Source organism: Pelophylax lessonae (assembly GCF_965119305.1).
Source record: "Pelophylax lessonae genome assembly, chromosome: 6".
Taxonomy (NCBI): domain Eukaryota; kingdom Metazoa; phylum Chordata; class Amphibia; order Anura; family Ranidae; genus Pelophylax; species Pelophylax lessonae.
Genome location: NC_138773.1, coordinates 170953092 through 170977389, shown reverse-complemented (window position 1 = coordinate 170977389; position 24298 = coordinate 170953092). Strand labels below are relative to the sequence as shown.

At 43.6% G+C, this 24298-nt stretch overlaps 1 protein-coding gene across 3 annotated transcripts in view; it reads right to left on the bottom strand.

Annotated features, from left to right (window-relative positions):
• Positions 1–24298, bottom strand: part of MYO1B (myosin IB) — a gene marked incomplete at its 5' end in the record, with an annotated part of 358657 nt that overhangs the window by 144557 nt on the left and 189802 nt on the right. For all 3 annotated transcript variants that reach the window (XM_082260037.1, XM_082260038.1, XM_082260039.1), the window contains one exon: positions 2437–2541. In XM_082260037.1, the coding sequence (XP_082116163.1) occupies positions 2437–2541 (105 nt within the window). The remainder of the gene's footprint in view (positions 1–2436; positions 2542–24298) is intronic.

Genomic DNA, 24298 nt, shown 5'->3' with positions numbered 1-24298 from the left:
CAACTGTGCCGATGCTTGCCTTTCCAGCCCTACCTTCTGCACATTTCTTGTGACCAGTGAAGCTGCCTATCACAGTGATGGGCTACTAGGAATGTCTAGAGATGGGACTTAAAGGACACGTTCACCTTACTGAACATGTTACACCCATATATAGGGTGTAAAATGTAACATGTCCAGCATCAGACTGCCTTTCCCCCCCCCCCCCCTCCTTGTGGCAGCAAGCTGGTAATCTTCTCTGTATTGCCACAATTCAAAGATGACACAGCCATGCAGGGCTCCGCCCACATTCCCAGATACCTGTGAATCAATCAACTACAAGTACTGCCAGTCTTTGTGGTTGTCGGCTTGTAGTTTTCAATGAGCCACTATGGCAATGTTGAGCACTGTGGTAGTTTACGGATTCTTCCTGCCAGTGTAAAACTACCTGCCCATATGATGTACGGGCACACAGCTTTCACTGACAGTGTTCAGGGAACTGCATGGCATCCACCATCTGCTAATGGCTGGTGCAATGCTTTACAGGCTCCTAAAACCAAAATAGTACATCCACATTGTTTTACCTGCAAAAAAAAGGTGCATTTATTATTTTTTGTTAAAAGATGAACTTATCCTTTATGAGGCAAGCAGACGCTACCCAAGGACTATGTTCTCTAAACATACATTGGGGACGATTTTACAAAGCTGGAGAGTGCAAAATATGGTGCAGCTGTGCATGCTAGCCAATCAGCTTCTAACATAAAAAACTTGGAAGCTCATTGGTTTCTATGCAGAGCTGCAGCAGCTTTTGCACTCTCAAGCTCTAGGAAATTAACCCCACTATGTAAATATGCTTGGAGAACAAAAACTTATCCTAAACTTTCTATAGTTGCTGTTTCTTGCACTACAAAGCAAACATTACTAGTCTCCCCAAATCTTGTTTTCCACATTATTAGGTCAAAAATTGTTTTCTACTCTCTTTCCTGAATTCAAAAGATAAAAAAGTTTTCCAGACCCTGAGACGTTGATACAAGGTCTGACTGGCTTTCTGAGTGGTGGCTGCAAGTGCAAAGAGTCTGTGCTCTACACTTCCAAGAACTCTTCCCTCTCACCACCCTATCAGTTACAGTTCCAGCACTGAAAGATAGATAGAAGCTATGTCGCCACAGGGAGTATGTCCCTGACAATGGCGTTATCCAGTCTGGAATTTACCTAGCGGCCGTAAGCCAAACAGAAGCTTCATAATTTGGTTTGGTGCACACAAATAGAAAATAAAAATGCCAAGCTAAGTTGCATTATTGAAAAAATACCATATCAAAGTTTTAATGAAATAGAGAAAAGCTTGTAAGACAAATCATTTTTTCCTCTTTTTACAACTCAGTAATGTGGAGAAGAAAACATTTGAATTAAGAGAATATGGAAAGAGTAAAGTTATGCATATACAGTTCAAAAACCTTATGTCTGGTGTGAATTGGCGCTAGGTTTATTTGAAAAAAAAAAAAAAAAAAAAAAGGTCAAACTCATAAGCCATGTGACTAATAATTTAAATTGTCACAACAGTTATAGTTCCAGCACGATTTCATGAAAAACAAATTTAATAAGCTGTCCCTTGTTTGTCATCCCAGCACCATAAACGGTGATCATCAGCCAACAGCAAGAAACAAGGGGTGGGAGGGAGCGATGCCAGACTCAGACCAGTGTAGCCGGTTCAAATTCACAAATCAGGACTCCTTGGGATTTAGGGCCTCAGAGCACTGATTAAAGAGCTAACCTTACATGCAGGCACACATATGATGTCTTAAATTATATAATATGGATTTAGCTAAGAGGGTACAGCAAACATGCAGCTAAGCATTTTGAAGGTTGCAACGCCTAAAATCGATCCATTTGCCTTTGAGAAACCGTATATGTTACACATGAAGCAGTCACAGGGCCAGGCAACTTTTAAATGTTATTAACACTTGCTGCTAAAATAAAGAGTCAGATGCTGCGAGTGCCCTTGAAGCATCTTCTTTTGGAGTACATTAAAGACAAGGATTAGAAGAAGAGAGCACAAAGTCTCATGCTGCATTCTGCAAAGTGACAACACAGGATGGGACAATCTTTCTTAGCTCTAGTCTGTCTCCCTTTGAAGAACAGTGAGCGCTGCATTTTTATGGTTTCCTTTTTTGTAATGCGAAAATGTAAACTGTAAGCAGGCATACTGAGAAACATACATAAGGTTGGCAAAATCCTATATCAAAATAAGAAATCAAGTTGTGGGAGTGTGGGCCAATGGGTTAAATTTTAAAGAAAAAGACACCAGATTTACCAAAAAACCTCTAAAGGGTCACATTACTTTTTCGCAGTTGACATTATGCATAGGGACTTGGGACATCAGGTTTATTAAAAATAATGGTAGCGCATGATGGTAATGAACATTCAAAAAACATTTTCACACAAAGAATCTAAGCACCACACCTTCCAGGACTGGATTGGACTGCAGAAGTTGTTCCTTCACTTGATTAACTTCAGCTCCTTTACCACAAACTGCTGCAACATATGACATGACAAGCTTGCTTGCTTCTGTAATACATAAAAAACATCATATAAAATTACACCATGTCTAAAGATTCACAATATTTTTATGTTAAAGATAAACACACTTAATAAACATAATTTTCAAAAAAAAAAAAAAGATAAACACACTTAATTCTTTCTGGCAGCACTGGTACCATTAAGAGCCCATTCACACTGCCACGACTTGTCAGGCGACTTGTCAGCCTGACAAGTCGTGGTCCATTGAGTAGTACAGAACCCGTTCTAATAGGGTCCTGTACTACTTTGGGGCGACCTCAGAGCGACTTGCATAGACTTCAATTATGTGAAGTCCCTGCAAGTCGCGCCGAAGTCGCGGTGCACGCGACTTCAAAGGTCACCCCCCAAAGTCGTGCCGCTTCAGTGTGAACCGGCACCAAGTGTGGCTTCAAAAATACAGCACATTTGACAGTGATCGCCTTCAGATTTTTTTTAACCATCATGTAAAACAGCAATTACCGTTCTATTAAAGTAAAAAAAAAACGTTACACTTACCTGCTTTGTGCAGTGGTTTTACACACAGCAGCCTCGATTCTCCTCATTTCGGGTCCTCTGCTGGTGCTCCTGGCCCCCTACCTCTTGCCAAGTGCCCCCAGAGCAAGCAGCTTGCAATGGGGGCACCGAGCAGGCTCACTCACGAGCCGCGGCTCTGGTTGTCCATTCACACACAGAACTGGGGCTCGGCCCATCTCCTTTCTCTCCTTATTGGCACATCGGCTGTGATTGCCAATGGCTCTCGCTGCTATCTCAACCAAAAAGGGAGAGTCGCTGAGGAGCCAAGGCTCTGGTGCACATCACTGAAGAAGAAAGACCAGGTTCGGGTAAGTTTTGGGGGGGGGGGGGGAGGGTGAGGCACACTGAAGGGTTTTTACCTTCATGTATAAAAAGCATTCAGGCTTTACAACCACTTTAAAGCTGGGCCAAGTCAGTTGACAAACTCCTACAAAATAGACATTTTCAAGACATATTGATCTACACTATTTTGGTGTGGCAATTTTGACATTTGGAATATTAAGCACTACAATTACTTTTATTCAATCAAAGCCTTTAAAACCCAATTTTTTGCAAAATTTGTATTTAAAGGGTTGCTTCATTTTCCTGAAAAAAAATATAGCAAAAAATAAAATGAGATTATATATATATATATATATTTTTTTTTTTTTTTTCTGTAAAATTCAATGCAATACGGCAACCTGGAAACAGTCTGTACACAGAAAGATTGGTGTACAGAACATTCCAAAAAGTTTCACTTTCTATGTGAATGGCTCACTGATTTTCCCAGAAGTTTGTACTAATATACAAGTAACATTTTGGGCATCCCCCTACAATAGGAATTACATATATATATATATATATATATTTTTTTTTTTTTTTTTTTGGTGAGATACTACCCCCAAGAGTTATGACTCCTAAAAGAACGCCGAAACCGCTACTTTCTTCATTAGAACAGAATAAGGTAGGACTTGATTACTTGATTACAAACTTTGTTAAAATCCTTGCAATGTACATTGATCACCCAGAGAGGATTTTTCTCAACAAATGTGGAGTTACTCTTTAATAGTAGGTTTACATGGAAAATCAGACCAATCTGGCCAAATGTCCAAAAGAGAAATGCTGTAATTTCTCATCTTTGGCTTCAATCCTAGACACACTAGCATTTTAAAACCATTTCCCAGACACTTCTATTAGCCACTTGCCAACTGGCAGCAGTACATATATTGCAGCAGGTCGGCTCTATTGCACCAACCAATGTACCAGTATGTTTCGTGCAATAGCCAGTAGGGGGCGTGTTCGCGATCGCTCCCCAGAGAGACAGAACAGCGGTCTGCCTATGTAAACAGATGGAACACAGGGATCTTGTGTTCCTGCTATTTTGGTACAGGGATCTCGATGTTCATCTAGCGAGTCTATCCACCACACAGTTAGAAAGCATCCCCTAGGGATACACCTAACCGTATGATCGCCCCTAGTGTTAACCCCTTCCCTGCCAGTGTCATTAGTACAGTAACAGTGCATATTTTTAGCACCGATTACTGTAGTGTCACTGGTCCCCCCAAAAGTGTCAAAAATGTCAGTTAGGTGTCCGATCTGTCCATTGTAATGTCGCAGTCCTGCCAAAAATCCCCGACTGCTATTACTAGTAAAAAAATAAATATACACTTATTCGGATTTTTTTTTTTTACCAAACTACGTAGTAGAATACATATTAGCCTAAAATTATGAAATAATTTGTTTTAAATTTCTATTTTTTGGCTGTGTTTTATAGCAAAAAGGTAAAAACTTTATTTCCTTTCAAAATTGTCGTTCTTTTTTTGATTATAGCGCAAAAAATAAAAATCGTACAGGTGATCAAATACCACCAAAAGAAAGTTCTATTCGTGGGGGAAAAAAAAGGGACTTCAATTTTATTTGGGTACGGCATCGCTCGAATGCACAATTGTCAGTTAAAGTAACGCAGTGCCGTATCACAAAAAATGGCCTGGTCATTAAGGGGGTAAAACCTTTCGGTTCAGAAGTGGTTAACATGCTGTGTTTTCATATGTATCAAAATACTCCACAATCCTCTCCTAAAGTATAACATTTTGCTGCATACACACATTCAAGGGAAACATTAAAATAGATCACTAGAGAAAACCTTTCTTGGGTTGGAACCCTGACATGTTTTCTTCTGTTATGTCCCAGCTGGCCAGATTCACCTTCTCTATTTGTCTTGGACAGGACTGTCATTGGACACAAAGTAGTGGGAAATCCAACAATTTATGGCGGCTGTCATCGAAAGCTAAGGTGAGATGAAAGCTTCCAGTGGAGGCAATGGGGATTTAACCTCACTTTGGCTATATGTCGCACTTTCTGCTGCTTATTCAGAACCAAAAGCAAGTGGAAATTTTCCCAATTGGACATAGACAGCAAAACATTCATGACAAGTGATTATAACCATTCCCTACTAAATCCAAAACTAAAAAAAAAAAACATTCTGGCTAGATACAAACATTAAATACTAAGGAAAGCCTTTAATTAAAAGGAACAGAAATCACAACAGATGGTTACTCAAAAAGGAAATCAGCTCCACCTAAATTCCTATCACCACAATTTGAAAAGAGTTTATAAATAAAATGTTGCTTCCTCCTCATTTTTTTTTTGTATTGCTGTTGCCACCACTCAATAATTTCTTCAGTCCCTTTTCTAGGTTCTGTAATGTCCCTGTCTTTACATTCCATGTCAATACATACATCTCTGGGTTTAGGTTGTTCGCACCATCAAGCTCTAGTCTAGAGAACCAAATCCTTTGAGTTGGGAGGTTTCATCTAACAATTTGTTAACTTTATAGTATAGAAAGTTTGATCCACCTATGATTTTTCAATAGCATTTCCTCTCTAGCAATTGGAACCCCCCTCCCCCAGTTCAAGCAATGACCATATAAAGGTTGATTTTCTCTTGCAATGCAAAACACTCAAACTTTAATAGAAATAGTCATTTTAGCTTTAACTGAAAAACACAGCAGAAAATTTAAAATTTTGACTAAAACAGTCATTGCTCATATGTTTATTACTGTGAACGAATACTATCATCCTCCTTTAATAGACAAATCCTTAATTTTTTATTAACTTGGGTGAGGGACGCATGTAACCAGTAGGATAGATTATTTGAAGCATCTGGTACACTTGTAAGTGATCTTAACCAGTTCTGGACTGGAAGGATTTGCCCCCAGTTCTGGACCGGAAGGATTTGCCCCCTTAAACACTTCAATACCGGGCACTTTCTCCCCTTCCCGCCCAGCCCAATTTTCAGCTTTTAGCGCTGTTGCATTTTGAATGACAATTGCGCGGTCATGCAACACTGTACCTAATACAAATTTATGTAATTTTTCCCCACAAATAAGAGCTTTCTTTTGGTGGTATTTGATCACCGTAAGTTTTTTTCTTTTTTGCTACACAAATAAAAAAGGACCAAAAAGTTTGAAAAAAAAAATGTTTTTTTGTTTAGGTTATAAAAGTTTGTAAATAGATACGTTATTTCCTGCACTGATGAGGCTGCACTGACAGGAACAGATGAGGAGGCACTGATGGGGTGGCACTAATATGCAGCATTGATGGGCACTGATAGGCGGCACTGATATGCAGCATTGGTGGGCACTGATAGGCGGCACTGATGGGCACTGATAGGCAATAATGGGCACTGGTGGGCGGCACTGATAGATGGCAATGATAGGCACTGGTGGGCAGCACACCACTGGTAGGCTCCCTGGGCCCTGATTGCCATCCCTGGTGGTTATGGGTGGGCATCCCTGGTGGCCATCCCCTGGTGGCTCTAGTTGCACCCCCCCCCCCCCCCAAGGGTCTGCACTGGTAATCAATGCTCTGATTACCAGCACAGACCCCCCCGTCCCCGTCAGGAGAGCCGCAGATCGGCTCTCCTCTACTTGTGCCTGTCAGGCACAAACTGAGGAAAGCCGATCAACGGCTCTTCCTATTTACTATGTGACCAGCTGTGATTGGACACAGCTGGTCACATGGAAAAGAGCCTATGTCATATGACAGCGGGTCAGAATAATGCAACCACCTTCTCGCCGTCAATTGCCGATAGAGCGACCATTCGGGAAAAAAAAAAAAACATTCTGCTATATAACATTCTCAAAAAAAAAAAATGTAAAAATCAAAATGTTTCATCTTTTTAGGCCAATTTGTATTCGGCTACTTATTTTTGGTAAAAAAAAATTAAATATATAAAAAAATCGCAATAAACGTATTTTGATTGATTTGCGCAAAAGTTATCACATCTACAAACTAGGGGAGAGATTTAGGTCATTTTTATTTATTTTATTTTTTTACTAGTAATGGCGGTGATCTGCGATTTTTAGCGGGACTGCGATATTGCGGCAGGTATATCGGACCCCTAACTGACATTTTAAAACTTTTGGGGGACCAGTGACATTACTACAGTAATCAGTGCTAAAAATATGCACGGTTACTGTAATAATGACATTGGCAGGGAAGGGGTTAACAGTGGTGAGCAAAGGGTTAAGTGTGAGCCTAGGGGGTGTTTTCTAACTGTATGGGATGGGTTTGTGATATAAGCACAGAGACCTATGATCTTATATATAGAAGGATCACAGGCTCTCTGTGATCATTTCAGAGAGATTAACGGTCAGCTGTGTTTACAACAGCTGACCGTCATCCTCTCTCAGCGGGGAGCGATCGTGGCCACCGGCCCCGTGGCTCGGCAACCCCGCTGCCTAATGGGGACGGGAGCACGCTGCCGATGGTGCACCCCCCCCCCCCCCCCAGCACCACTCCCTGCGTAGAAGCACCACTTCCTATATAGAAGGATCACAGGCTGTCTGTGATCATTTCAGAGAGATTAACGGTCAGCTGTGATTACAACAGCTGACCGTCATCCTCTCTCAGCGGGGAGCAATCGCTCTCGCCCCCCAGCACCACTGCCGCGAACTGACGTACCCATACGTAGATTCGTGCAGCCGAGCAGAGCCAGCCTGCCGCAATATATAGGAATGTGCTTTTGCTGTCCTATACCTTAGACAGCAATTGGTTCTGTCTTCTTTTATCCTGAGGTATTTAATCATCATAAGCTGGAAGTCGCCCATTCATCATCTGTCTGGTATCATTACTGCCGAATACCTGCCATTACTGCTTTACATGACCGCTCTATAATTTGAGGGTCATGTTTGTTATCTCATATCCCTTTACTCACTGGTGCTGGACATATTTTCCCTTCACTTCTATATGGACTTTTAGATTTATATATAATAACTCTACCTCTAATATTTGGTGCTGGATGTATTTTTCGGTTAACCAGATTATGGACTTTTTATTGTTATCATTTTTATCATTTTTATCATATTGGCACTACCTGGTCTTACATTATATATGCGGCGGGCGGTTGGCAAGTGGTTAACGCTAAACCCCAGGTACACAACGGTCATTCAAATATATTCCTTAGTAGGAAAAAAGGAAAAACAAGAAATCAAACAGGGTGCAAATGCCTAGCGCATTATCCCCAACACTACAGCTGCAAGAAAAAGTATGTGAACCCTTTGGAATGATATGGATTTCTGCACAAATTGGTCATAAAATGTGATCTGATCAGCATCCAAGTCACAACAATAGACAATCACAGTCTGCTTAAGCTAATATGAAAATGAAATTCCCAAGTTTATCAAGACATTTTGCAGTAGAACTTAAGGCCATCTGTCTACCAGCTGAAGCTCAACAGAAGATGGGTTTTGCAACAGGACAATGACCCAAAGCATAGAAGTAAATCAACAACAGAATGGCTTAAACAGAAGAAAATACGCCTTCTAAAGTGGCCGTCAGAGTCCTGACCTCAACCCGATTGAGATGCTGTGGCATGACCTCAAGAAAGGGATTCACACCAGACATCCCAAGAATATTGCTGAACTGAAACAGTTCTGTAAAGAGGAATGGTCAAGAATTACTCCTGACCGTTGTGTACGTCTGATATGCAACTACAGGAAACGTTTGGTTGAAGTTATTGCTGCCAAAAGGAGGTTCAACCAGTTATTAAATCCAAGAGTTCAAATACTTTTTCCACCTGCACTGTGAATGTTTACATGGTGTGTTCAATAAAAACATGGCAACATTTCATTCTTTGTGTGTTATTAGTTTAAGCAGACTGATAGTCTATTGTTGGGACTTAGATGATGATCAGATCACATTTTATGACCAATTTGTGCAGAAATCCATATCATTCCAAAGGGTTCACATACTTTTTCTTGCAGCTGTATTTAAGGGGCGACAGACAACTCATATATATACTCACAAGCCTAATTGAATAGATGGCAAAATATAAAACCCATTTTCAGAAATCCACTCACCAAATGCTACGAATGTACAGCTTACGTTTTTCAGGGAACTGGGCCCCCACAATGGGTAAGCTGCCAATGTCATCTGTACATTCGTGGCGTTACAGAGTAGCAATGGCAGGTCTTAATTGAAGGAAGCTCCTATGCAAAGGTTTACACTAGATCACTGCACAGATTCGGAGGAAATACACAAAGCATATGATTCAAGCAATATTACACAGGCCTCTTATGTTTGGGAGAATATTTGCTTATCAGAGAGATCAGCTTTAACACCAATTATAATACAAATCTTACATTAATACTCAAATGGTCAAAATACATCATGTCCTGTCTGTCCCATGTTGTAAACTTCAGTTGAATAAGCATTTTTGTTCCTATCCTTTTAAACGCTTTACGCCGACAGTACGCTACTCAAGAGGTCTTAAATGGTACAGTAGGTTACCTTTCTGAGCACTAGCTCAGTGTGCCTGTATAATTTTAAGTGACACTAAGCAATATCCTTATTCTCCACAAATAAACCATACACCCATTACATAATGGTTCTGTAATCTATTTTTCATTAAATGGTTTCTTACGGTGTTTTTCTGCCTCCTTGAGCTCACACACATCTCATTTTCCGCTTCACTTTTGTTTGGAATTAACAGTGCAAGTCACTTGCAGTCATGTACACTGATCTATGCACACAACACAGCCCATAGTCCCTAGTCCAACTTGGGAGCAAGAGAGGCTGGTGAATGTGGGACCATAGAGAGTGAACACAAGCAACCTCTAATAGGCAGTCACACCACAGAATAAAAAAAATTCTGAGTTAAGAATACTTTTCATTTTTTTTTTTTTAATCCAGAGTTTAGGGTTACTTTATTATCAAAAACATGAGTACAAGGTAATGCAAATCCACAAATGATGTTAATGTAATATTTGCAAAATTTTCATATCATTACATACTAATGACTAATAAAATACAAAGATAAAAAAGGGGAAGCACACGATTATAGTCAAATATTACATCTCATATCATATCCAACCTTACTGCTACATACTGTAATTTCCCATGCAATCACAAAGGTATATACTTCAAAGTTGGACCTGGTTCATGGTCACGTACACAGATTCAAAAATTTTTTTAAACGTTAAAGTGATCATCAAGGCTCTTTCTTAAAATAAGAAACATGGTATATACTTACCTGCTTAGTGCAATAGCAGTCCTGATCCTTCTCTCGAGGGGTCCCCATCAGCGCTCTTGGCTCCTCCCCAATTGCTATGGGGGCACTCGTGTGGGCTCAATCCCAAACTGCACTCTGTTTCTATTGATACATGGAGCGTGGCTTGGCCCTGCCCCCAACTCTCTGCTTTCTTGCTGTGATTGACAGCAGCAAGAGCCAATGGCTCCTGCTGCTGCCTCCATGGCCAGCGAGGAGAGAGACAGCAAAAAGCCACTGCTTTTGGGTAGGGTTCTGGATTAGGATCAGACTCCGGTAAGTATGGAGGGGGGAAGGGGAAGGGGGAAGGGGAAGGGAGAGGGGAGCTGCACACAGAATGAATTAAGGTAAAAATACCTTCTACCTTTACAACCAATTCAGTAGATATCACAACAGAGCACAGGTAAATATATTCCAAGATAAATAATATTAACCACTTGCCGACCGCCGCACGACTATCTACGTCTGCGGTCAGCCCCTCACAGGCAAACTAACGTAGGGCTACGTTGCTTGCTTGTGAGGGTCTAGGGAGCGAGCGCGCGCCCCCGGAGGCGCGCTCCCACGTGGTCACGGACCCCCCCGCGCGTGTGACCAGCGGACCCGATGTCCGCCGGCCACTCGGCGATCGGCGGGGGAGAGGGAGAATGTCAGGCAGCTTGTGTAAACAAACTGCCTGTCATTCTCCTCGCTGCAAAGACACTGATCACTCGGATCTAGTATGTAGATCCGTTGATCAGTGTCCTTACAGCTAGAGCCACAGCCAATCACAGTAGAAACCACGCCCCTAGGGACACACAGCCCCTCCCTTCCAAATAAAGTTAACCCCTTCACTACCAGTGTATTTTTACAGTAACAGTGCATATGTATAGCACTGATTACTGTAGAAATGTCACTGGTAACCCCAAAAGTGTCAAAAATGTCAGTCAAGGGTCCGATCTGTCCGCCGCAATGTCGCAGTACCGCAAAAAAAAAAATCGCAGATCGCCGCCATTACGCGTTAAAAAAAAAAAACAAAAATGACAAAAATCTTTCCCTTTGTTAGTAAACGCGATAACTTTTGCGCAAACCAATCAAAATACGCTTTTTGCGATTTTTTTTACCAAACATAGGTAGCATAAAACAAATTGGCCGAAAATTTTTAAAAATTTTGATTTTTACATTTTTTTGGGGGGGAATTTCATATAAAAAAATGTGAAAAATATTGCTATTTTTGCAAAATTGACGCTCTTTTTTTGTTTATAGCGCGTGATCAAAAAATCGCACAGGTGATCAAATACCACCAAAAGAAAGCTCTGTTTGTGGGAAAAAAAGGACGTCAAATTAGTTTAGGTACAGCGTCGCACGACCACGCAATTGTCCGTTAAAGTCACGCAGTGCCGAAACGCAAAATACCCCCTGGTCGGAATGGGGGTAAAATCTTCCGGGGCTTAAGTGGTTAAGTATAAGAAAAAAGTTAACCTAGTTCATATACAAAAGCAAAAGCTGTAATGCTGGCACAGATGTATGAACTTAACTTTGTATAATTAAATCAAATGTATGTATTAAACCTGTCTCAGCAGCTAGCCATAAACTTGCTTATCCTAATGAATATGCCAGTTTGGCTGATTGTGGGGATATCATTTCAGGGGTGTCAGTATACCAGCAGGACATATCCTCCAAAAACCAAGCGGTTACCTGCCAATGTAAGGATGAGATTAAGCACTTCAATGCTGAACAGCGTGTTATCCTAAAAGCTTGAGGTTTACATAGGATGAATTTTTTTTTTTTATTTAAATCAGATTTTTTTGATTTTTATCAAATTTATTTTAATAAAATGGTTTTGGAGTTAAAATCTATCCAAAGATAGTTTTCTTTTTTTTTAAGATACAATAATAGTTTAGTTTATTCAGCATTAAATGGAGCTTAGTTATGTAGCATGAGGCTGTATATTCTGCAATATTTACGATTTTGGTAAGCTCTGCAACTACATTAAGGCAGTCACACAATTTTACACTAACTACCAGCAAGAATGATTCCTTACAATTAAAGAAAACCTATAATTTCAGATCCATCATGGTGGTGCCTGTTAGCAGGCATCCACTCACCTGCTGCCGCCACGTCCCTCCCCTTGTTGTGTCCTTGCTGCATCATCAGGCGTCCCATTTAAGTAAATGGGACTGTCTGAGCCAACAGTGGGTCAGGGGAGGAGCTGCTGTGGGACAGACGCTCATTAAAAATTATGATTTAAATCCGGATGATTTAAATCAAGCCTTTTTACTAGTGATTTAAATTACGATTTAAATCTGCATGACTTAAATCAAATCCACCCTGGGTTTACATATGCAGCTCAAAGAGAAAGACCATGGATGGGCGCGGAGAAGGACCCAGTTATCATCCAGCTGTACTCCGGGAAAAAATTACTAAAAAGATGAAGATTTTAAACTAAGATCTGCAATGCTGTTTCGTATGTGGCCAATTCAATATTTTACATAATTTACATTTATTCAATTATTATATTGCTATAACTTAAATGACAGAAAATGGAAGTAGGGCTTCTAGGGAATGGTATCATGGAAGCCCGAAAAAAAAATCACATCTGTGTTTTCAAGATTCTTAGACCTTATAACTCAAGTGTTTCTAAAGCAAAAAGGTTAAGTTTACTTTTAAGAAAAAATAAATAAAACAAATTCATATATTTCTGCTAGTAAAAAGAAATGTTCATTTATTAATTACACACGAGCCTTCAAAGTATGCACCCGTCATTAGTGGATCCCAACCCAATAAAGTTCCATTTATATTTTTTGTTATGCTCAATTATGCTTTTATATGTATTACATGTTATTCCAAGTAAGCCTAAAAAAGTTAAAGCAGCAAAATAAAACCGACTATCTACATAACATCTTTGATGAGTGTAGAGGCAGCTAAGCATAAAGGTTCATATCACTTGCAGTAATAATTATGAAGTTTTTTGAAGGTATTAGATCATAAGTGATAAGTAAAGCCAAAAGGTATTGGGGGAAATGCCTCTCCTGTCGTCAGGGCTAGTATACAAAGAAATAATTAAAACCAACTGATGAGTATCTCAAGCACATGGTGTACACTATTAAATAACTTCTGCATTGAAAGGTTAACATACACTGTACACTGAATAATTAACACAGTAAGTTGGACCTAGTAAAATATCATAAATGTATGGAAGAATGCAAATGGATGCAATGAAATGTCAAAAATGTATAGGATGACAAATGTGCCCAAAATTCAAATTTTGGTATCATCTCCACTTTGGCAATATATTGCAATGACTATAATACAACAGAACGTGCAAATACAGATAAATCTATAAGTAATAATATATGTAAAAATAAACAGACAAAATTGTGTAATAAAAAAATTGTTTAATAATAAAAATAAAATAAAGGATAAAATCAAAATAAAGTCTGGGGTAATGTGCGAGAAGGTGGGACTGACCTGTGATGGTGGATGTGGTTGGAGACAGACCCGGAACTGAAAATCTGCTACGAATATGCATGAAACTTTTGGTGCTGCAGGTGATCGATAAGAGATTGGTAGGTGAAGAGGCATGAAAATGCAAAGATAGTTGAAAACAGTGAAGGATGTGGAGAAAAGGAGGTGAGGGGAAAGAAGGGGAAAATGTAGGACAGGAAATCAACTGCAAATTGTGTAAGGGCGTGGGGGGTTAAAGTGTTTAGTTTTGGAAAGGTGCTTTAAAGACTGAACAGGTGTTTTATGGTTTGAACATAATGGATGGGGGTCTGTGTAGGATTGTGGCACTAGGCTGTGGATACAGGTGACTGGGGCAAAAGGAGTGATTAAAGGGTGTTTGGATGGTGGCGCTACCTAGAGGGGGACAGGGTAGTGCTGGTTTGTAACCCTGGGCTGTGGATGCAGGCATCTGGAAGAATGTGAACTGCTGTATCCCAGCTGTTCAGTTAGATCGGAGTACCAGGATCACGGGGGATGGAGGAGGTTAGGCTATGAACCAGGAGGAGATGTGGACACAGGTGAGGGTGTCCGGAGAGGGAGGAGAAGGAATTTTGAGGCAAGGGATGACCGCAGACCAGGGGTGTTTGAAGGGAGCTGCTGGGGGGGGGGGAGTGGATCTAGAAGGACTGGGGTGGCTGCTTGCGAGGACTGAGGTTGGAATTTGATGTTTCAGCATTGGAAAGGCTGTTGGCGGGAAAGGGGAGATAGAATGAAGATGCAGCTAGACCTGTGTGACTGCTTGCGGAGAGAGAAACCAGGGAACGATTGCAGTGGTACCAGGGAGGTTACTGGCAGGGAGGAAAAATGACCCAAGTGGCAGAGAAGAGATGAGAGGCAGAGTGGAACGTTGAAGGATGGATAAGCAGTGTTGTGGAATAGCAGTGAATAGCAGATAATGCTGGGAAGGGAGTGTCAGAGAGGTGATGCAGGAGGGGAGAGGCATAACTTGCAGATCATAAAAAAGGATGGATCAGTAGTGTTTTTTTTCTGATTGGAGTGAATGGCAGAGAATTCAGGAGAGGAAATGCTTTGCAGAGTGAGTGTGGAACGGTCAGAAACGTAATAATGGAGAGCAGCAGGGAGATGGCATACCAGTCAGATTGCAGAGAACTAAAATGTAAGGGGAAGAAAGTGGACACCAGAATTTAAAATGCTTGATGGCAAATATGGGTGTGGATTTACCGTGTAGAGACCGATCAGAGGTTCTGAAAGATAAGGGGGATATCAGGGGGCATGGATTGGGCTTGTGATTGCTGTAAGACCTATTTGAAAGCAATTCAAGGTGGTAGCTAATCATGTAAAAATTTGCACAAATATTGAGGTATGGGGCACATATGGGGAATGAGATTGATGGGGCCACCATACACTATAATATAAGACTGTTTTGCCACTGTCCATGGGTACTTCTTTTATCGGAGGGACCAGGAGGGTAGAAGAGGAGGAGTGGTATACCTGGATATCAAGGATGATTTGATAGTGAATGTGATGGATGACATGGCTAATGGGGAAAGGGAGGAGGAGGTGGAAACCTTGTAGTTGGGCTGCAAAGGGAAGAAACAAATGGGAAATTAATAGAGGTCGTATGCTACAGGCCCCCTAACTTGAAAGATGGGGAGGAGTCGGACCTCCTGTCACAGTTAGGAATGGTGGCAAGATGATGATGCTATTATGGGGAATTTCAATTATCCACATAATGACTGCATAGAAGGAACTTCTCACTCATTCAAACAAGAACTCCAGCTTTTCCTCCCCAAAAACAACAGATGCAGTGTGTAGGTGAGTGAATCTCAGCCACACTAAATTACAGGACAACTTCTTAAACCGCAATCACAGGGTAATTACATTCAACATAATTTATAGTAAAAAGAGGCATGAGGGTTGTGCCAGAACACTAAATTTCAAAAAAGCAATCTTCTTAATGCTGCACTTCATACTACAAGATATTAAATGGGATCAAATTCTAGAAATGTTGAACAGTGAGAAAAAAATGGGAGTGCTTTAACCACTTCCGTACCGCTCACCGTGTATTTACGTCAGTATTTTTATGTTAAATACCGGAGTTATGGCAGCTAAAACTGGAGATCCAGAATCTGATAAAAGTGGTCCCGGTGGTGGATTCGCCACGGGATCACTTTTATGGGCAGCAGGAGAGGTGTCCCCCAACCCCCTCCTGGTGATTTTCCCAGCTTACCGGAGCCATCGGTAGCGGCGAAAACTATTCGGCCTTGTGCAGTGATGGGCAGAAAGTCGAGCGAGGGCAAGATGGCCCCCAATCGACTCTAAGCCCCTGGAGGACAAGCGAGACATCAAACGTCACTTCCACCCCATGGTCTTAAAGGGCCAATTTTTTTTTCCAGGAAAAGTAAAATTATTTATTATTTATTTCTATTACAAGGGATGTTTATATTGATACAGTGATCAAAAAAATAAAGGGGCGGTAAAAATAAAAAATAAAATAAGAAAAAAAAATGAAAGTGCCCCGTCTCTCTGAGCTCATGCGCAGAAGCAAACGCATACACGCAAGTCGCACCTATATATATATAAGGGTGTTTAAACCACACGTGAGGTATTGCCGCAATCGTTCAAGCAAGAGCAATAATTCTAGCCAAGACTTCCTCGAAGTCTAAACAGATAACCTGTAAAAAAAAAAGTTTAGGTACTGTACTTTGTCGTCGTCCCATGAGCGTGCGCAATTTTGAAGCATGACACGTTCAGTATCAATTTACATGGCGTAACGGAATTTTTGTAAAATCTTACCTGTAAAATTCCTTTCTCTGAGTCCTCCGACAGTCGCCGCCCCTTCATATTCATCACCAATGGGTTATGTCCTCTCATCCGTAGGAGTAGCTAGGCAATAGAATATGTTAGTACAAAGACTTTTAACATATCCCCACCCCCAGGGGGTGGTCCCCTCAGTACATAACCCTCCACTTCCTGTATCCAACTCAGTTTCAGTGGAATAGCAGTAGAGAGTACATCAAAAACCCCAAAAGAGGGGCGGGGGCGGCGACTGTCGGAGGACTCAGAGAAAGGAATTTTACAGGTAAGATTTTACAAAAATTCCGTTTTCTCTTACGTCCTCCGACAGTCGCCGCCCCTTCATATTCATCACCAATGGGATGTCCCAAAGCAGTGTAAACATGAGGGGTGGGAAGAACGCAGCCGCGCCCAAGGCAACGCCGTCTCCCCATCAGAGAAAGGAACCTTACCAAAGGAAGGAAACCAGTTGGGCATAAGAACAAAACACTCGCTCAACAGGAGCAAGAAAACCCAGGGAAAAACAAATGTCCCAAACAGTCAAAGAACCCATAACAAGGGCTCTAGGGAACTGCCGCACTAAGAACCTTGCGGCCAAAGGAAGCATCAGCCGATGCCTGAACATCTACTCTGTAGAATTTTGTGAAAGTGCGTACGGTCGACCAAGTCGCCGCCTTACACACCTGGGCCACAGAGGCCCCATGACGACAGGCCCAAGACGTACTCAGAGATCTGGTAGAGTGCGCCTTCACAGGTACAGGGGGAACTTTCCCCTTCAAAGCATAGGCCTGTTCAATGGTCTGTCTGATCCATTTGGCGATGGTAGAAGCCGACGCCGCCATGCCCTTCCGAGGACCTTCCGGAAGAACAAACAAGGCATCCGACTTGCGAAAAGACCCAGTCGATTTTAAGTAGACTCCAATCGCCCGGACAACATCCAAGGAGTGAAGCAGCACCTCCGTCGGACGCTTAGGCTTCGCGCAGAGCGAAGGTAGGACAATGTCCCCATTGAGATGAAAGTCCGAAACCCTTTATGGAAGAAAAGAAGGGTTAGGTCGCAAGACCACCTTGTCCAAATGCACAAGCAGATACGGAGATTTGCAGGACAAGGCTGCCAGCTCCTACACTCGACGAGCCGAGGTGATAGCCACCAAAAAGGTGACCTTCTTGGATAACAAAGACAGCGAGATCTCCCTGATCTTTTCAAAAGGAGCACGCTGCAATACAGACAGGACTAGATTCAAGTCCCAAGGGGGAAGAGGGTTCCTCCTAGGAGGGATCAGATGACGTACCCCCTGCACAAAAGTGCCAACCAAAGCGTCAGATGCCACAGGACGTTGAAACAGAACGGCCAAAGCGGACACCTGACCCTTGATCGTAGCCAGCGCCAAACGCTGTTCAACACCCGTCTGAAGGAAGGACAACACCCTAGACACTGAATAAGTGGTAGGAGAGAAACCCCTGGATTCGCACCAGGCAAAATACGCCTTCCAAGTACGGTAGTAAACCTTCCCCGAGGAAGACTTCCTCGCATTGATCAAGGTGTGAATGACCTCAGGGGAAAGACCCCTGTTCTTCAGGACCTCGGTCTCAACAGCCAGGCCGTCAAAGCCAGCGACTGTAAAGCAGGATGGAAGATCGGTCCTTGCGACAGAAGATCTTCTCGAAGAGGCAGACGCCACGGGACGTCGATTGCCAGGTTTACGAGGTCTGCGTACCAGGACCGGCGAGGCCAGTCCGGTGCCACAAGAATCACCGCAGTTGGTTCCGAGTGCAACCTGCGAAGGAACCTGGACAGCAACTGAATCGGTGGAAACGCATACATCAGTCGGTACTGATGCCACGGGGCAACCAACGCGTCCGACGCGTCTGCCCGAGGATCGCGCGTCCGTGCCACGAACCGTGGAACTTTGTTGTTCAGACGAGACGCGAACAGGTCTACCTCCGGGAGACCCCACTTCGCGCACAACATCTGGAAGACATCCGGGTGAAGGGACCATTCCCCCTGGTCCAGGGTCTGGCGGCTCAGATAATCCGCCTGCCAATTCTCCACCCCCGGAATGTGAACTGCTGATATTGCCGGGACATGCGTCTCGGCCCAAGACAGAATCGCGGCCACTTCTCGAGCCGCCTGGGCACTCCTGGTGCCCCCTTGGTGAATGATGCAAGCCACCGCCGTGGCATTGTCCGTCTGCACCCTGACTGGACAGCCGTGGAGACAGTCCGTCCAACGGCGAAGACAGAGAAGTATCGCACGCAGTTCCAAAATGTTGATCGGAAGGGAAGACTCCTCCGTCGACCAAACACCCTGGGCGGACAGAACTCCCAGAACACCACCCCAGCCCGACAGGCTGGCGTCCGTGGTGAGCACCGTCCATGAAAAGGGACGAAAAGACTTGCCCCCCGACACTGAGGGGGACCGAAGCCACCACAGAAGATCCCTTCTGGTCTGAGAACTCAAGGATATCTGAAGATCCAGAGAGTGCGGTCGCCCGTCCCACTTGGACAATATCTCCGCTTGGAGACCCCGAGTGTGAAAGCTGGGCGAAGGGAATCGCCTCGAAAGCCGAGACCATCAAACCCAGACACCGCATGCACGTCCGAACGGACGAGAACTGATTGTCCCTGAGGGACCTGACTCCCTCCTGAAGAGTCCTGAGTTTGTCGTCCGGTAGGAAGACCTTCGCCTGGACAGAGTCCAGAATCATTCCCAGGTATGGGAGGCGGACCGACGGACACAATGTTGATTTTTGGGAAATTGATCGTCCAACCAAACTCTTGCAGAGTCTGCAACGTGACGGACAGATCCTTCACCAGACCTTGGTTGGTCGCAGACCGAACCAGAATATCGTCCAGATATCCCAGGACCGATATGCCCTGGGCTCTCAACAAGGCCAGAACCGGTGCCAGCACTTTGGTGAACACCCTCGGAGCCGAGGCGAGACCGAAAGGCAAAGTTACAAATTGGTAACGATCCTCCGCCATGGCGAATCGAAGGTACCTCTGGTGACCCTCGAAGATGGGGATGTGAAGATACGCATCCTTCAAGTCGATGGAAGCCATGAATTCCCCCGGAACCAGGACAGCCACCACCGACCGCAGGGATTCCATGCGGAACTTGCGCACCCGCACAAAGCGGTTCAGCGCCTTCAAGTCCAGAATCGGACATACCTTGCCCTCTTTCCTGGGCACGGTGAACAGATTGGAATAGAACCCCCGAATCTGTCCCGATGAGGCACCGGGACCACCACACCCTGAGCCTTCAGGTCCTGCACCGCTAGGCGCAGGTCCCGCAAACGCTCCGGGGATAACAGAAGATTTGAGGGAAAAAAATCTGCTCTTCGGCCGAGAGAGAAACTCGATCTGGTAGCCAGACTGAACGATTTCCCGAACCCACCTGTCCCGAACCCGGGACAGCTCCACGGCTTCTTGTGGGAGCCTAGACCCTTAGACGGCTTGCCCCTATAGTGTGACCGAAAGGCACGAAAGGACCCCTGATGGGGTCGAAAGGAAGCATGCTTCTTACCGGGAGCCGCCTTGGGCTTGTGGGATTGAGGCAAGAGCGTGCTCTCACCACCCGTAACTCCCTTAATCAGTGCATCTAAGGATTCGCCAAAAAGGCGAGAACCATCATAAGGCAAATTGGCCAAAGTCTTACGGGAAGATTGATCCACAGACCAACACTTCAACCAAACCAGGCGGCGATTTAACACCGCCACACTGTGTACACGTGCAGCCAACGGAACCATATCCAGGTCCGCATCGCACAAATACATGACACCCTGGTGGATTTGATCCACCATATCCAAGGTCGCCTGGGGGGCAGAATCAGCCACCAGGACCCGCCTAAGCACCTGCGTCCAGCTCGCGACCGCCTGGGCCGCCAAAAGAGAAGCAAATAAGGCTTTCAACATAGAACCCATAATAGAATAGGTGTGACGGGCAAGAGATTCCAATCTCTTGTCCGTGGCATCCCGGAACACCGGGGTGTCTTCAGCCGGAATCGCAGTGGATTTGTTCAAAACCGCTATCGCATGATCCACCGGCGGTGGAATACACCAGCGCTCATCAGTAGCAGGCGTAAAGGGATAGCGTAGCTTAAACCTACTAGGTACAGCAAATGGTTTGCGTATATTACGCCACTGTTCTTTCACAGCGTTTTGGAAATCATCAGTGCAGGGGAACACCTGCGACGCTTTGCGTCTTTTCTGCGTTCCATAAGCCGCTAAGGCAGCTGGAGGACATGATTCCTCCTCTAATCGCAGTGTTTGCTTGATAGAAGCAACCATTCCATCCATGAGTGCAAGCTCTTCAGACGAGCCAGGGGGAGAATTATCAACCCCCTCCACCTCAGCCTCCATCTCTGACCCGATAAGGTCCAGGGAGGAACGGGACCCCGATAAGGAGACCCCAGCCACAGCAGCCCCAGCACCATCACCCTCTGAATCAGAGGAAACTGACACCCTGGGCCTTTTTCGTGGATTGAGCAGCCACCAGCTTTTGCACCTGAGTCGCAAGGCTAGCCACAATCGCAGCCAAATCCCCCCCGGGGGGGGAGATTGCGGACCCCTGGCTTCCCACTAAGGCTGTAGGAAATTTGTTTTCCTGAGAATCCATGCCCCTGTAGCAGAAAAATAAATGGGTGACCGCCCCTTTAAGAGAGCGCTGCGATCGTAGCCCACTTCACACAAAAAACCCCCCACACAAGGGACCCCCACAGGGACAATGAACCAAGGCAGGACACAGGGAATAGGGGGAAATGAACCTGGAGATCGCTGCTGCTGCTGCTGCCTGCGGTGCTTCTGAAGGAAAGGAAGTGCTGGTATACAGGGCGCTCTATTAAAGCCTATGGAGGCTACAAGAAAATGGCCGCCATGCATGTAAAACATGCGGCCAGAGCGATCGCAGCCAAAATGGCGCCGTTTGGCGCCGAAACCGCCGCTCCCACACCCCATGAGGGTGAAATAGAAAAATACACCAATTGCCCAGCAAAAGGAATAAACATGTTAAACCGCCGCATCGGCGCTGTAATGTGCCCCAAGCATGAGAACTCAAGCCCCACAGCACACAGCCGTTCACATACAGACTGACACAGAGTGCAGCACAACCCCCCCTCCTGCAGCCCACAGCATGCAACACGAGGGATAGGGAGACAGTAACAGTGTGAACACAGGGTAAGGTAACACAGTCCCAGACTGACACCCCCCAGACAGACAGGTCCCCACATACATACACTTACCTCTTACATGGCGTGGGGAACCCGCACAGGCGAACAAACCGCTGAACATGAGGCAGGGAGAGTCGCATCTAGGACGCACCAGAGGGTGGGTTGAGAAACCGCACAGCGTCCGGTGAGGTAGCCACCTCACCTGGCATCCCTGCACGGAACAGGGATGGGTCGTTGAGATAACTCAGGAGCGATACCTGACTGAACGCTCGATGGCGGGCTGAGAAACCACTGACCCACAACCTGCGATCAGGGGGGTCAGCCCGAGACGCAGCCCGCATGATCCTCTTCTTCCGAAGAACTAACTAACGCTGATAAAATAACAGCTAACAAGAAAGAGAGAAAAACTCAAATAAAAACCAAAGAAAGGAAAGAGAGCTGAGACAAGGTGTCCCAGCACAGAAACATCCAGCCACTCCTGACAGCTAGACAAATGAAACTGAGTTGGATACAGGAAGTGGAGGGTTATGTACTGAGGGGACCACCCCCTGGGGGTGGGGATATGTTAAAAGTCTTTGTACTAACATATTCTATTGCCTAGCTACTCCTACGGATGAGAGGACATAACCCATTGGTGATGAATATGAAGGGGCGGCGACTGTCGGAGGACGTAAGAGAAAACATCTTTCACATTATATAAAAAAAATGGGCTAACTTTACTGTTTTCCTATTTTAAAAAGTGTATTTTTTCAAAAGAAAATGCGTTTCTAAGACTGCTGCGCAAATACGGTGTGACAAGAAGTATTGCAATGATCTCCATTTTATTCTCTAGGGTCTCTGCTAAAAAAAAAAAAATTTAAAAATATTTGGGGTTCTAAGTAATTTTCTAGGCAAAAATTTTTAACTTGTAAACAAATTGTCAGAAATAGGCCAGGTCCTTAAGTGGTTAAGAAAATATTAAATAAGGGTATTAGCCAGAGCATTCCAAAGAGCATCAAATATAAAAGAGCGAAGGTTAAAGTTTAAACATAAAAAGGTTTATAAGCGAGAAAAAAATGTCTTAAAAAATTTTAGGCCGTGGGGTCATTGTCAATATTCCAACACTGCAAGGAATGCAACAAGAAATATAAGCGTGCAATTACAGCAACATAGCAGAGGAAAGTAAAAAATAATTTGGACCAGTGCACAAAGCAAGGTCCATAAAGACACGGATGAGCGGGTTTGGGGTGGAGGAACTTGACTGGCCTGCCTCAACCAGATAGAACATTTTTGGGATCAATTTGAGTGCAGACTGCAAGCCAGGCCTTCTCGTCCACATTGTTTCATTCTTAAAGTGGGGAGTTGCACAAGGCTAATGCAGTTTATGTTGTAACATTATTAAGGGGTTAACAGTTGCTTATTTTTAGGCAACCTAAGACTAGCAAACCTGACAGCTGTGTATAAATATTAATATTCTAAATGAGAACATACAAAAATATACTGAGGAGAATATTCATAGAAAAAAAACACAGGTTCATTAAAGTAGTCTAATGAATATGATTATTTTATTCTTTCATAAAAATAATATCCTCTGGATGGAATCAATGGCATTCTGGTTATTATAAATCATTTTTAAAATCTCAGCAAATTTTAACATTGCAGGAGGATCTTAAACTGTCACAATGAAATATTAAATGGACAAATGTAAAAATGCTTAGAAGGCCATGCCAAATTAGTCAAAATCTATACAGAAAAAGGAAAAAACCTGCAGAAGTACCTTGAAATGTTAACAGTAAGCTACGCCGTATCACTCAAATTCAAATGGCAGCTGCAAAAACAAAATCTTGGAATGTTAAAAAAAAAAAGAAATTAAAACATTTGACGCAAGTATAGAATTTCCCTTGTATAATTCTCTTGTATAAACCTTGTAAGGTTACATCATGAATATGGATTATAGTTTGGGCACATACAATAAGCTGGTTTAAGGAGCTCTAGAGTGTACAAATGAGGGCAATAAAGTTGATAAAAGAAAATAAATTAAATCTGAACTCCAAGTATATATTTTAATGCATAGTTACATTGGTCCAGCTTGGACTAAAGTAATTATATATAATGCTATACCTTTAAAACTGGTGTGGAAGCAGATAATCACTGTAAGGCTGCATTCACATGTCAGCGTTTGGATCGCGGGCAGAACCGCCGCGGTTCCGCCCGCGATCCGGAGATTATTGCAAATCGCGGGACGCCTAGCGTTGCCCGTTGATTTGCAATAGCCCCCCAAACGCTGAGCGATGTTGCTGCGATTTCCGCCTGCAGAAT